Source organism: Schistocerca americana, chromosome 11, assembly GCF_021461395.2.
Source record: "Schistocerca americana isolate TAMUIC-IGC-003095 chromosome 11, iqSchAmer2.1, whole genome shotgun sequence".
Classification (NCBI taxonomy): domain Eukaryota; kingdom Metazoa; phylum Arthropoda; class Insecta; order Orthoptera; family Acrididae; genus Schistocerca; species Schistocerca americana.
In genome coordinates this window covers 23362478-23378019 of record NC_060129.1, presented here as the reverse complement: position 1 = coordinate 23378019, position 15542 = coordinate 23362478, and the positions used below count along the sequence as shown (strand labels likewise).

Sequence of the window (15542 nt, the reverse complement as noted above, 5' to 3'; positions counted from 1 at the left end):
GGAGCAATATACTGCTTGACTCCTCGGTGAAGGTATGTTCTTGAAACTTCAACAAAAGCCCGTACCGAGCTACTGAGCGTCTCTCCTGCAGAGTCTTCCACTGGAGTTTATCTATCATCTCTGCAACGCTTTGGCGATTACTAAATGATCCTGTAACGAAGCGCGCTGCTCTCCGTTGGATCTTCTCTATCTCTTCTATCGACCCTATCTGGTACGGATCCCACACTGCTGAGCAGTATTCGAGCAGTGGGTGAACAAGTGTACTGTAACCTACTTCCTTTGTTTTCAGATTGCATTTCCTTAGGATTCTTCCAATGAATCTTAGTCTGGCATCTGCTTTACTGACGATCAACTTTATATGACCATTCCATTTTAAATCACTCCTAATGCGTACTCCCAGATAATTTATGGAATTAACTGCTTCCAGTTGCTGATCTGCTATATTGTAGCTAAATGATAAGGGATCTTTCTTTCTATGTATTCGCAGCACATTACATTTGTCTACATTGAGATTCAATTGCCATTCCCTGCACCATGCGTCAATTCGTTGCAGATCCTCCTGCATTTCAGTACAATTTTCCTTTGTTACAACCTCTCGATATACCACAGCATCATCCGCAAAAAGCCTCAGTGAACTTCCAATGTCATCCACAAGGTCATTTATGTATATTGTGAATAGCAACGGTCCTACGACACTCCCCTGCGGCACACCTGAAATCACTCTTACTTCGGAAGACTTCTCTCCGCATCCGGCGTGAACTGAACTTCAGGTCTGGTTCTAGCCCCGAAATAGCTGTCTCCAGCCAATCGGATTTCAGCGTAGTGATACTTCCTGCAGGTCGTGGCTCGAGCTCCCCCTGCAGGAAGTAGTGGTCGGAATGTCCGTTTCCATTATCTTGTGTGTAAATAGCCGGTGTTTACCACGGTGCTTTTGGGTATGCCTTTGGGCATAGACAACCTCATCCTCTGTGTTGTTATATGGGTTGCCGGCCCTCAGGGGATACCTTGGTTCCGGTATAACACCGTGACTTTACAATATTCAGGAAACTGACGACAACGAGCGCCACCATTCACAATCTATTGAAACACTCGCTGACACATAACTGAGCAAGCTTCAGATTCGTGCACCGTAGAGTAAATGGAACAGCCGTATGCAAAGAGAACTAATCACAGGAGTGAAACACAATAAAACAAATAGCAGCAGAAAATGATTACCATACCCATGTAATAGAGAAACTTAACAACAAATATGCAAATGAAAAAGGAGAGAACAGGCCACATTATACGAGACCTTACATGACACGCAAGAACACAATACACAAACAGTGACCACATACAAGACACACCAGGGCAATGACACGCACACAAAACTAAATGGCGCATACTCCCCTACAATAACAAAATTGTTCACAGAATAGAAAAACACATTAAAGAAACACGTACTTGGAATAGAATAGAGGACAGACACCACAAAACAGAAAAGGTGCAGAAGATGGGAAACAAAAGCAGATAAATTCAACAGATGTGGAATATGTGAACTCGCATGCAACATACGTCAATCAGTGTACACTGGTCAAACATGCAGGAAGTTTGCAACAACTTTACAACACCTCAGAACCCTAAAAAGTAGTAGCTCATGTAGCACATTTGCTGACCACCTTATAGCCCACAACCACAGCCCAACTACAATAGAAACAAATTCAGAAATACCAAAATCCAGCTACAGCCTTTCCCATAATTGACAGAAGAAAGCTTCCACACACAGAAGGCAGTAGCAGAAGGCAAACGAGTTATCAATGAATACACTACACTCTGCAAAGGCATGCTATTTAACACAGCAAAACAGCTTTACAGAAAAGACAATACAAGCAGGTAAAAAAATCACACACACACACACACACACACACACACACAGAGAGAGAGAGAGAGAGAGAGAGAGAGAGAGAGAGAGAGAGCAAAATTCAAATTCAATGCCAAACTTGCTTGAGAACAAGTGAACATCAACGGCTTTAGAGTACACAAAGACAATGTTTTGCACTGTGTTTCGGTGAAGTGAAAAGCTTTTGTTAAACCAAAATTCTGTAAAATATGTGTAATATTTGTGTATGATGTTGAACAATCTGTCAGTTACCACAACAAGATTACGTTGAAGCATAAAGGAAAAAAATATTGACATTAACATTATTTGGTTGCAGGTTACAAGTTATCAGTATGGGGCAATGTACAGATTGTTCTGCAAAACCATGTGATGTAAAATTAAAAGTTCATTAAATTTAAAAGTAAAATCAAAACTAAACATAAACAAACAAAAATTGCCTTTGGACCTAGCCGGCCGGGGTGGCCAAGCGGTTAAAGGCGCTACAGTCTGGAACCGCCCGACCACTACGGTCGCAGGTTCGAATCCTGCCTCGGGCATGGATGTGTGTGATGTCCTTAGGTTAGTTAGGTTTAAGTAGTTCTAAGTTCTAGGAGACTGATGACCTTAGAAGTTAAGTCCCATACTGCTCAGAGCCATTTTTGCACCTTATCTATGAGTCCTTATCTGCAAGTCTTTTGCCCACATCCATGGATTCTGAAATATTGTTAAGCACTTTAAACTGTTAGATACAGAGGAATTCTGACGCTAGTCTTGTTTCTGCCCTGAATTTTCATCTTCTTGTGTGTGACCTCGTAATTCACATTCCATAGACTAAGAATGAACGCAAAGAATCTTATGATTCATCCTGTCGTACTGCCATTCGTGAATAGCATTCCGGGGTGGTTGTCCACTAGGATAACGTCCGTCCACGTACTGCTTTTGTAAACCTACGTGCTCTACAGAGTGTCGACACACTGCCTCGGCCAGTTCGATCACCAGATGTCCCCAGTCGAGCACATACGGGACGTCATCAGACGACAGCTGCGATGTATTCCACGACCGGCATTAACCTTCCTCGTATTGACTGACCGAGTGCAACAGGCACGGAACTCCATCCCGTAAACTGACATCCGGCACCTGTACAACACAGTGTGTGTATGTTTGCATGCTTGCGTTCAACATTACGGCAGTTAGAATGGTTATTAATATACTGTCATTTCACATTTGCAGTGGCTTATCTCACGATTACATAAATCTGTGATCCTGAAATGTTAATTGCTTAAATATATTACCTAGCTAACTGTAATCTCAAAATTTCAGTGGTTAGACACTGGACTCGCATTCAGGAGGACGACGGTTCAATCCCGCGTCCGGCCATCCCGATTTAGGTTTTCCGTGATTTCCCTAAATCATTCCAGGCAAATGCCGGGATGGTTCCTCTGAAAGGGCACGGCCGACTTCCTTCCCTAATCCGATGAGACCGATGACCACGCTGTCTGGTCTCCTTCCCCAAAACAACCAACCAACCATCAAAATTTCATTACTCTGCGTTATTTATTTTTTGGTGTTGTAATTTTTTCTATCAGTGTATCTGCAGATAAAACTGCTAATATAAGTATCGGTATGGGCTTTTACCCACAATGTCAGTATCCGGATCCGTGCTGGCCTCTAACAGAATAACGTTTTGCCTGTGGAATAAAAAAATTAGTCCAGTTAATAATGTGCACGGAGGTGACAAAAGTAATGGGATAGCAATATCCACATATAAAGATGGTGGGAGTATTGTAAAAGGGCAGTGGTGGAGCTGTCACTTGTACTCGGGTGACTCGTGTGACGCACGGTGGGGATTAACGGACTTCAAATACGGAATGGTAGTTTGAGCTAGATGCGTGGAATGTTCCAATTTGGAAATCGTTAGGGGATTTACTATTCTGCCATCCGCAGTTTCGAGAGTGTGCCGAGAATACCAAATTGCAGGAATTACCTCTCACCGCGGAGAAGGCAGTGGCCGACGGCCTTCACTTAATGACGGAGAGCAGCAGCATTTGAGTAGAGTTGTCAGTGCTAACAGACGAGCGACACTGTGTGAAACAACTGCCAAAATCAATCTGGGATGTAAGAATAAACGTATTTGTTAGGGCAGTGCGGCAAAATTTGATGTAATGAGCCACGGCAGTAGACGGTCGATGCGAGTGCCTTTGCCGGCAACTCGACGTCACCTTCACCGTCTCTTCCGGGCTCGTGACCGTATCGGTTGTATCCTAGAGGATGGAAAACTGTAGCCTTTTCCGACGAGTCCCAATTTCTGTTGTTAATATCTAATGGTGGGGTTCGAGTGTGGCAGAGACCCCGAGAAGCCGTGGACCCGAGTTGTCGACGGGGCACTGTGCGAGCTGGTGGTGGCTCCGTAATAGTTTGGGCTGTTGTCATACAGAATGGACTGAGTCCTGTGGTTCCAACTGAACTGATCGTTAATGGGAAACGGTTATGTTCAGCTGCTTGGAGACCTTTTGCAGCCATTTACTGATTTCATGTTCCAAAGCAAAGATAAGAGTTTTTATAGATGATACTGCACCGTGTCACTGGGCCACAATTGTTCGCAACTGCTTTGTAGAACATTCGGGACAATTCAGGTGTTGATCTGGCCACCCAGATCGCCTGAAATGATTCCCACTGAACGTTTATTGGACGTAATTGAGAGGTCAGTTCGTGCACGAAACCCTGCACTGGCAACACTTTTGCAATTATCGACAGCTATAGAAGCGACATGGCTCAGTATTTCTGCAGGGGTCTTTCAACAACTTTTTGATTGTATGCCATGTCAAGTTGCTGCACTATGCTGGCAAAAGGAAGTCTGGCATGATTTTAGGTGCTATCCCATGACTTTTATCATGTCTGTACATCTCATTATTTCTGGTCTCTGTCTCACTTGAAGTGTAACTACCTGTTGCAGTCAGGTAAACTGCGAGCATTGCTCGCTGACATCACACGAGACACTGTTGTGGGATCTGACTCGTTAGCATACAAAAATCAGTAACATATTGAAGACTTTGTACCTTGGCTACTCTGCTTATGAGCATGAACCAAAATTTCTGTTTGTTACAGGAGCTGAACTGTGTAACAGTGAGAAGCGAGCAACCTGAAGTTGTCAGTTACAATGTGCGACAAAAGGTAGGAAGGCAAAATACGCCTGCTTCTTGCTCTGATTGCCCTTAGCAGGGTTCTCTTTCACTTAACACTGCTACATTTGACAGTTCACTGTGTTTATTGTTGTTGTTTTCTGTCCGAAGACTGGCTTGATGCAGCTCTCCGTGCTACTCTATCTTGTGCAAGCCTCCCATCTCTGAATAACTACTGCAACCTACATCATTCTTCCAAATCTGCTTACTGTATTCATCTCTTGGTCTCCCTCTACAATTTTTACACCCCCCTACTCTTTCCTCGAGTACTAAATTGGCGATCACTTGATGTCTTAGAATGTGTCCTATCAACCGAATCCTTCTTTTAGTCTTAATTGTGCCATAACTTCATTTTCTCCCCATTTCTATTCAGTACCACTTCATTAGTTATTTTATGTACCCATGTAATCTTGAGGATTCTTCTGTAGTACCATGTTTCAAAAGTGATTATTCTCTTGTCTGAACTGCTTATTGTCAATGTTTCACTTCCATACAAGGCTACACTCCAGAAAATGCCATCAGGAAAGACTTGTTAACATTTATTTGAGGATTGACTGAAAAGTAATGCCTTCACTTTCATAACTCTTTCAACAGTTGGCAGCATCGGGATGCGGCAGGTACTCGCTTGTTCTGTAGCCTCTTCTCTCTAGCTCCAGTTGGCGGGATGCCTCAGCATTGAATAGTTGTGTTGTTACAGTGTAAAGTGTGGAACCCTGTGCAGACGGTCGGTCAATGTGATTTAAGCAACATGCAGTCATTGAATTGTTGACAGCAGAAGGTGTCACCCCACAGGAGGTTCATCAGAGAATGAAAGCAGTTCACGGTGATTGTGTCGATGTGAGTACTGTCCGCCGTCGGATGAGTACGTTTAAAGATGTCGAGGCAGGAACATCTCACCTGCGTGGCAAACGAAGAGTTGGACATCCTGTGACAGCAACAACTGAGGATCATGAACAAAATTTTGACAGATTGATTCAGGACTGTTGTTGTATCACTCAGAGAGAAATTGCAAGCACAATCGGCATTTCACAAGAACGTGTGGGCCACATTATTGCTTTGCTCAGCTATCGGAAGATCTGTGCACGATTGATACCCCGGATGCTGACTCCTGAAATGAAAGTGCACAGACTTGTAATTTGCCAGGAACATCTCTCACATTACGAGAATGAAGGTGACGCCTTTCTCCATTCAATTGCGACAGTAGATGAAACGTGGGTACACCATTATGACCCAGAGACGAAATGTCAGTTTATGAAATATCGACACAGACTCGCCCCAGAAAAAGAAATTCGAGACGCAGCCCTCAGCTTCAATTTTTAATTGTTGAGAAATTTTAGACATTCGATCACTCACCTCGAGTCAAGACATCTGCAGCACTTGTATTAATATACGAATTGGCTGTGTTGCTATCAAAAAACTCTTGGAGGATAAAAAATTACAGATAGACAGAGTAATGTTGTTTCCTCTCACAGCTTCTCTAATGTTGACGGACCACACTCCAGCAATTTACAAGAGAACCGTACTGTCTCGTGCTACCATCTACTGGAAGCAAAGTACATTACATTTGTTCTCCAATACCGCCAGTAGAAACACTGAAAAGGAGTAAAAAAGATCACACTTTTTTTGGAAAAGGGGAGGGGGGCCAGAGAGAGAGAGAGAGAGAGAGAGAGAGAGAGAGAGAGAGAGAGAGAGAGAAAACACTGTTCTGTGTGACGAGTCTCCCCCTGTCTTAGCAGTGGAACTTCACTGCTGCTGGACTGCTCACAGCACTGTGAGGAATGTGGGGCCTAAAGGTTTACTTATCCTCAAAACTGGCCAACTGTGGGATAATGGTCATCAGGTTTTGGCCTCCCAGACTTTAATATTCAGTGTGGCGGGGCAGTCGTGTCACATGGCAAGCCCGGGGAGTGCTCGACCGTTTCTGCAGCCCAGCCTTGTTTCATTTCTTCACTTATCTTCTTTTGTGGTCCTTTATCTCTGGCAGACGTGAGGAGCACATCTGACACTGTCAACCAGAACAAAGTAATAAAAATTCTAAAAGCTGATTGAACTAAACTAAAGAGACAGAAGAATAATTAAAGAACTATAGTATTACTTGCACATGCAGCTATCATTTTTTCTTTGTTTCTTCTACAATTTCAACCTTACAAGGAGATCACATGCCAGTCAAATTTTTGTAATTTTGTGTGTGTGTGGTACTTGAAGGTCAGAACTCAAATGTCAGTTTCACAAATCAGTTCGGTGTCAAAAATTCTTGAAAAAATTGTCTTTAAAGTTTTCTCACGAACTTTGTCACTAAGCTGAGGAAATTTTTCACACCGGGCCGTGTGACTAACACCGTAGTATTGAATAATGGTAATTGGGTAATCTTCGGATTGTTGAGACCCGACTTTCTCCCAGCATGTATAGCGTACAGATAACTTAGGGTAATGCAGCGGTTGAGGTCGCCGACAGCTGCCGATATTTTGACAGGAGCACACCCTGCCATTTATAAGGTGTAACTGCAGTAAGTAAGCACTGTGCGAGGGAACTGGAAACCGCAGTTTGCAGAGAAACTCCACAAAGATGACGCACTGTAAACACTGGGACCATTGTACAAACTGAAGGTGACTGACTCCAGGTGTTACCAGTGGTGAAATCAATAATCAACAGGTCAGGTAGTATTAACTCTGTCCCTCTGTTTTTTGACAAAGGAGAGAGCAAGATTGCATGCAGGATTTAGATAAAAACAGTTATCTCTATTAACGAGGTTAATTGCCAATTTAATGTCAACTGTTTCCATAACAACACCATCCCGGTTGCTGTAAATGTATGCCACAATCTCCGTGTCACTGTATGCTGTAGGATGACCGGTACCGAGGCAGTGTTCTGCAGTGGCAGATTTGTCTGGCTGTCACAAGCGTGTGTGCCGCTCACACTCGGTATACTGTTCCTCCACAGTCTCGATAGTCTAACCGATACATTACACGCCACAACTGCAAGGAATACATACAGTAGACAACCACCTAGCGCCAAATGAGATCGTGTTTTAGGTAACCTAAAAGGCCCACCAATCTTTTAGGTGGTGGTTGAATAACCCACTTCATTTGTTTTCAGAAAATATGACCAATCCTGTTCAAAGTGCTCCCTGCATAAAGGCAAAAAGGCTGTAGACTTTACTGCCACCTCAGTATTACCATCACCCATGCAGAATACAGTCGATCAGTAGCACAGTGCACGTCTCATCTGTCTTCCACTGTAACCGTTCTGATGAGAGGTGACCTGGAGATGGGCTAATTCGGCTGACACAACTCTCAGGGTCCGAGTGTCACCCAAATTCCCATTGCCACGAGACCGAACAACAAAAGTATCATCTGCATATCTGAAAAAACATGCCCGTTTCAAAGCTTTTGACTCCGAGGCACTGTCTTTCGAGTCTCCGATAACCAAATTGGCAATAATAGGTTACGATGGGCTTCCCATTGGAACCTGTCTGCTCACAGTACTGGCCATCGAATAAAAAGTAAGTGGGTCATCGCATGTCAAAATAGGTTCATTAAACCGACACGAAACCTAACCTCAATCGATTGTCAGGAATCACACTGAGGGACACGAATGAAAAGAGATGCCACTTCAAAACTTACTAAAATGTCAGAGTCATTCAAACACATTCCCTGTAATTGACATAAGAAATCTGCCGATTTCTAAGTGTGATGCTCACGGTGACCTACTATAGGGCTCAACAGAATAGCAGTGTGTTTTGCTACTGATCAGCCAGAATGTCATGACCACCTACATAATAACCAGTATGTTCGCCTTTGGCACGGATGACAGAGGCAACATGAAGTGGCATGGAAGCAGTTAGGCCTCGGTGGGTCTCCAGAGAGAGTTGGCACCACATCTGCGCGCGCGCGCACACACACACACACACACACACACACACACACACACACACACACACACACACACATGCGCGCGCAAGTTACCTATTTCCCGTAAATTCTGGGGAGGGGCGATGAGCACCAGGGGGCAATGAGTTCTCGTGCCACGTTCAATCGCATCCCATCCCAGATGCGTTCGACCGGGTTCAAATCTGGTGATTTGGGGGGCCAGCACATAAATTAGAACACACCATAGACTTCCTCGAACCCGGCCACCATACTCCTGGCGTTGTGACTTGACACATTGTCTTGTTGAAAAATGCCACTGCTGTCGGGAAACATCATCATCACGAAGGGGGCGTATGCGGTTTGCAACCAGAGTACGATACTTCTCGGTCGTCACAGTGCCTCGCACGAGCTCCGCCGGACCCGCAGATGCCCACGCAGTTGTGCCCCGGAGCTGCTGCCAGCTCGTCTCCGTCCTGCAGTGTGTAGGTGTCGAGGAGCCGGTCCTCGGGAAGATGACGGTTTCACTCCCTCCTGTCGGCCCGATAAAGAAGGTCTCGGGATTCGTCAGACCGCGCGACGTTCTGCCACTGTGCCGGCGTCCAGTGCCGACGGTCACATTGCCGTTTCGGTCGTAGTTTGCCGATGTCGGCACGTGCTCAGGTTGTCACCTGCAGAGGCCCACGGCTTGGAGTGTTCAGTGGTCACTGTGTTCAGACACACTCGTACTCTGCCCAGCATTAGTGTGTGATGCCGGTTCTGCCAGTTTCGCACCTGTCCCGTTTTACCAGTCTGCCCGGCCTACAACGTCTGACATCTGTAATGACGGGTCCCCTCCCCTACCTCACGACGTGTGGATGTGATTTCACCTCGTGTCGAAGACACTCACCACCGCGCTCCTCAAACACCCGATAAATTGTGCAGTTTGCGAAACGCTCGTACCGAGCCTCCGGGCCGGCACAGTCTGCCCTCGATCAAACTCGGGTAGATTGAGTGCCTTCAGCATTCTACACACGGACAGCACACTCACTGATACTGTGTGCACCGTGCAGGTGTCTGACTGGCAGTCGTCCCTCAGCAGGTGACGCTGCTGTCGCCCGCACGGGTTCACACCGGTAGTGGGTTGATGGTCGTAATGGTGAGGCTGATCGTTGTATGTCAAAACAACAATATTATTCACAATCAGACAGAGAGGAACTCTTCTACTGTGGACCTTACAAAGGGCATATAATCTAGGAGGAACACACTAAGAATTAAGATCTTCCTAGTCTCCTGAAACTGGGAACTTTCCTTCAGAAGGCCATTAATCCTCCTCCCGACACTTTTCGTAGGGTCGGCACCGATCCGGTGATTCGATGAATCGGACAGTAAAAGCTGCGTCTTTTTAGTGTAATCCTGCTTGTACGAGACAGTGGTAGATTTTAAAACTATCTCCCGAGGTAGTAGAGAAGGCAAAAACGGAGATACGTCGTGTGTTGATTAGAGCACGTCCTCCCGAGAGTAATGCCACAGTGGCTAAGAGGGCTGCTTTAAGTTTACTTAGAGTTGATCTGGATATTGTTATTTTACCTGCGTGCAAGGGTATTGCTTCTGTTTCCTATTATTTCCACAAAAATTAAACTTAATGTTACATTGTTGCGATCTCAAAAAACAGCATTTTATGCATGCTATATGAATCTGCAGTTAAATTTCATCTGGTAGTAGTAGTAGTAGTAGTAGTAGTAGCAGCAGCTTCATTCATTCGTAGATCTCTTTTTACAAGGATATAGGACATGGCAAAATATTTACAACTTTAGACCAATTTAAAATAAGCCAATTTGTATACACATACATTTACAGACTTCTAGTTAGAGGCAATCATTAGATTTACTCCTGGTATGCAATACTTTTTTTACAAATAAGTTATTAAATAGTCTAATGCCACACTGTTCACTCATATCTCACTGTCAGTCACACTAGACACACACGGTTTTGTAACACACACACACACACACACACACACACACACACACACACACACACCGGTGATCTCTGGGCCATTTTATGTATTGCAACTTAGAGTGAGATGTTGAGTTCAGAAAGAGGAAGAAGTGTTAGTGTTGTGCTATGCATAGTTTGGGGGTAAGTATTTATAGAAAAGGGAAAAAGAAGGAAAAAAACAGTGTGAAGGTATTATGTGGAATGCTGGATGTTTTATAATCATCATTATTTATTTGTATAACATTTTTTTTTACAAACCCTTACTCTGTTTTATCTAAGTAGTCCTTCAGTGTATAAAATGTATTGCATAACAGGTACTTTTTAGCTGCCTTTTTAAATAAGTGTATTTTTGCAGTTTTTTTAAATCTCTTTTGGTAATTTATTGTAAGTTTTATTCTTTGGTAGAAAATGCTGTTTTGAGTTTTATGTTTATTTTTTCTTGGTAAATGTAAGTCGAATCTAGCTCTTGTTTCATGGTCATGGACAGAGCTGTTTGTGCAGTAATTACCAATGTTATTTTTCATATGTACAACTGACTGGTAAATGTATTCACATGCCGCAGTTAAAATCCCGAGTGTTTTGAACAGATCTTTACAATGAGCTCGACTACTATTTTAGTTATTATTCTTATGGCTCTTTTCTGGAGTTTGAAAATTGTGTTCATATTTTGTGCATTTGTTCCCCAAAACAGAATGCCATAGCTGAGAATTGAGTGTACATGTGAATAATATGTAACTAAAAGACACTGCATGTTACACAGTGATAATAGGATTCTGCTGATGACATTCTGTTTGTAAGTACCATGCTGATGACATTCTGTTTGCAAGTACCTTTGTGTGGTCACACCACTTCATCTGTGAATCAATATTCATTTCTAGAAATTTTTCGTTTGTTACACACTCTATAGAGGTGTCATCTGTATTAAAATTCAACATAGTCATTTTCCCCCTTCAAACTGAAATTCATGGCATTAGTTTTCTTTATGTTCAAGATCACTTTATTGCTTATTGACCAATCGTAAACTTCCTTGAGAGTTTCATTTACTTTCTCTGCGAGGAGTTCTCTTGTTTTCTCAGTGGCTATAATATTGCTGTAATCAGCGAAGAGAATTTTTTCACCACGAGTAACACTACTGGGACAGTAATTGATGTATATCGGGAATAGTATTGGTCCTAATATACTACCTTGTGGAACCCCTATATTAATGCACTTTGGTTCTGATAAGTGTTTTACTAAATGTTTGGATCTATTTGTAGTGTTTGTTATCTCTACTCTTTGTACCCTGTCTGCTAGGTATGATGAAACAAGTCATTACCTACCCCTCTTATTCCTAATACTTCTAATTTATTTAATAGAATCTTGTGGTTGAATGTATCAAAGGTCTTAGAAAGATCCAAAAATATGCCTGTGATGCACTCATTTTTATCAAGAGCATCAAGTACAACTTTTGTGAATTCTACTACGGCTGACTTCGTATTTTTGCCACTTCGGAAACCAAACTGTTATTCACTTAAAAGATTGTATTTATTTGGGCAATTCATTAATCTGTCTTTCATAATTGCTTCTGTTATTTTTGAGAATGGTGAGAGCAGGGAAATGGGCTGATAATTTTCTATGTCTTCTGCATTACCTTTCTTAAGCAAAGGTACAACTCTTGCCTGTTTTAACTGCTCTGGAAATGTCCCTGATGTGAAGGATTCATTTATTATATTTGTTAAGGGGCCTTTTATAATCTCTATGCATTGTTTCAGTACACACATTGGTGCTTTATCTAAGCCTACTGACTTTTTATTTTTTAGTTTTTGGGCAGTTTTATTGACATCATTCTCTGTGGTTGTAAGTGACATCATTGTATTTAGTGCAACATTATTTACAGTTGTTATATTTGTTTTGGGGAATTTTTGCTGTAACTTTTCTGCAATACTTGAAAAATGCTCGTTTACATAATTTGCTAAGTGTTGTGGATCATTTATTACCTTATCCCCCACTCTTAGAAGTACGTTATTCTGCATTTGTTTGCCTCTCCCCGTTTCCTTTTTTACAACATCCCAGACTGCTTTTCTTTTATTCTCTGCATTATTTATTATTTTGTCATTAAATGACTTTTTTGCAGCAATCAGCACCTTCCTATAGACCTTTTTGTATCTGTGATAGAAATTTAAGAATTCTGGATCATCGCGACTCTTTTTCCTGGAACTGAGGTATTTAAGTGTTTGGGAGGACTTCTTAATTCCTGCTGTTATCCATAGGTTTTTGTGTGATGTTGATACAGATATGCATACTTTTGGAAATGCCTTTTCAAAGTTCAATTCAAATAATGTGGAGAATTTAGAGACTTTCTTATTCCCATTGGTTTCCTTATACTCTTCATCCCAGCTTTTGAAAAATCTTTTGTTTTGATTTCTGATAGATATCGTTCGTAAGCTTGTAGTTTAAGGAATGATTAAATGCCTGGTTTTACTGTTGTTATTTGACAGATATGGTATGATAGTCTGAGATCTTTTACAGGCACATCACATTTTTCCGTGTCCATATTTGTGGCCACATAGTCAATTACTGATGAAGTCATTGTAGTAACGCTTGTTGCACTATTGACCAATAGGGACATGCTAAAACTGTGAAGGATATTTATGAGGGTACTGCTGGATTCATTTATGATATTAGTGTTGATGTTAATGTCCCCACCCAGAATTATGTTGACCTTTGTACTAGAGACTTTATCTAGAACTTGTGTTAATTTATTGAAATAAGTGTCCACACTACCGCTGGGAGAGCTATACACACCCAAAATTATTAATTTCTTGGTGATATCAAGCTCTGTTAATTCAATAGCTGATATTTCAAAGTGTTTGTCTTCACTTAGTGTACTGAGGTCATGTCTTGATTTGAACTGTGTTCCTTTTCTGATATAGTTGCATGATCCTCCACCCCTTGAAGCAGTTCTGCAGTAAGAGTTTGCCATTCCATTCAATGATAATACTACATGTTGGATCTCTGTATCTCTACACCAGTGCTCAGTAACACAAACTATTGTGCAGTTCAAAGATTGGAGCTCAACTTCTAATAGTAGTATTTTATTTTTTATTGATTGCATCTTTTGATGGAGGATTGTTAAGTCTGTGAAATGGCCCATGGTTTGTTTTACTTTGTGACATCTGGTAGGTGTGATATTTGAAGTGTTAAAATCTGTCTTGTGAGTGGTTGTTTCAGTATTTTTTAAACTGCTAGAGATACTCTTTAGGCAGGGGAACCTGTTGTCTGGATTTATCCTAAAAAAGACCCACTTCTCCTACCCATGACAACAGGTATTTGACCATGTGTGGCCCGAGATCCATCCCCGTACGGTTCCATGAATCAGCTGTACCAATCTTCCCTTCCCAGTCCTATTTAGGTGTAGACCGTGCCTAGTGAAACCCGATCTGCTGATAACCCCGACGGGCACTAGAGAAACGTGAGCAAAGTTGGCTGCCCTCAGAGCCATCCCTAACCCCAGATTGATTCGCCTCACAGCTCCACCGAGGTGTGGTCGATCAAAGTGTACGTCGGTGCCGTGAGTCAGGGAAGCTATCTCGTCCCGGTCACCACCTATGTCATATGCCCCATCCTTGTCCAAACTGTTTCTCACCCCACCCACTATCACTACATGGTCCTCTTTTGTAAAGTCCTTACATAAAGACCCTAGGTCCTCTATCGCATGACTTAGCCCTGCATTTGGCTTGGAGATACTGGTGGCCTGGTACGCTGCCCCTAAACTTTCCTGTAACTGAGGGCCCACTACCTAGCAGCAGCGCTTTCTTCTCCCTAACGCTTTGTCTATTCCTAGTCTTCTTGGCCTCGGTTGAACTGTGCTGCACATTTCTTGCACCTCATTCTACCTGAGGCTCCTCTGCACTTTCTCTGTTTCAGTGCAGTATTATAATATGGTCTCGGGTGAGAAAAGAACTACCTGAATCGAGATATTTTTACCTCTGAAATGAGGAAAGTAGTTCAGTGCTCTCATATTGTGGATTTGACACTGTTAGGATTTGTAGACGAAAATTTGCAAGAGCTATGATCTAAGTGCAAATAAAAGGCGGTTCTGTCTGTCAGTAAAAATTAACAACATTAACGATAGTATCCAACGAAAACAAAAATTGAAAACTAAGTGGCAGTGGAGGTAGGAAGACATGACATTTGACGTAACATCATGAAAAGAAATCACACACAACCTTTGACATGACACCACAAAAAGAAATCACATAAAGTACCCCAACTGTGGGGGCCCTGAACGAGAGGACAGTCACGATGGGGAGCTCGTCCAGTCTGCTGAGCCAGTTCATTTTTTTATTTATTTATTTACTCGTCAAGTTCTGTAGGTCCAAATTTAGGAGCAAATCTCCAAGGTCATGGAACGTGTCAGTACATGAAATTACAATGTAAACGTAATAACAGATCCCCCCCATGAACCATGGACCTTGCCATTGGTGGGGAGGCTTGCATGCCTCAGCGATACAGATAGCCGTACCTTAGGTACATCCACAACGGAGGGGTATCTGTTGAGAGGCCAGACAAACGTGTGGTTCCTGAAGAGGGGCAGCAGCCTTTTCAGTAGTTGCAAGGGCAACAGTCTGGATGATTGACTGATCTGGCCTTGTAACAATAACCAAAACGGCCTTGCTG

At 42.7% G+C, this 15542-nt stretch overlaps 1 protein-coding gene across 4 annotated transcripts in view; it reads left to right on the top strand.

The window, feature by feature from the left end:
- The window catches only part of LOC124553594 (zinc finger protein 436-like), a 214855-nt gene that overhangs the window by 104934 nt on the left and 94379 nt on the right, over window positions 1–15542 (top strand). For all 4 annotated transcript variants that reach the window (XM_047127450.1, XM_047127448.1, XM_047127449.1 and 1 more), the window contains one exon: window positions 4964–5029. In XM_047127450.1, the coding sequence (XP_046983406.1) occupies window positions 4964–5029 (66 nt within the window). The remainder of the gene's footprint in view (window positions 1–4963; window positions 5030–15542) is intronic.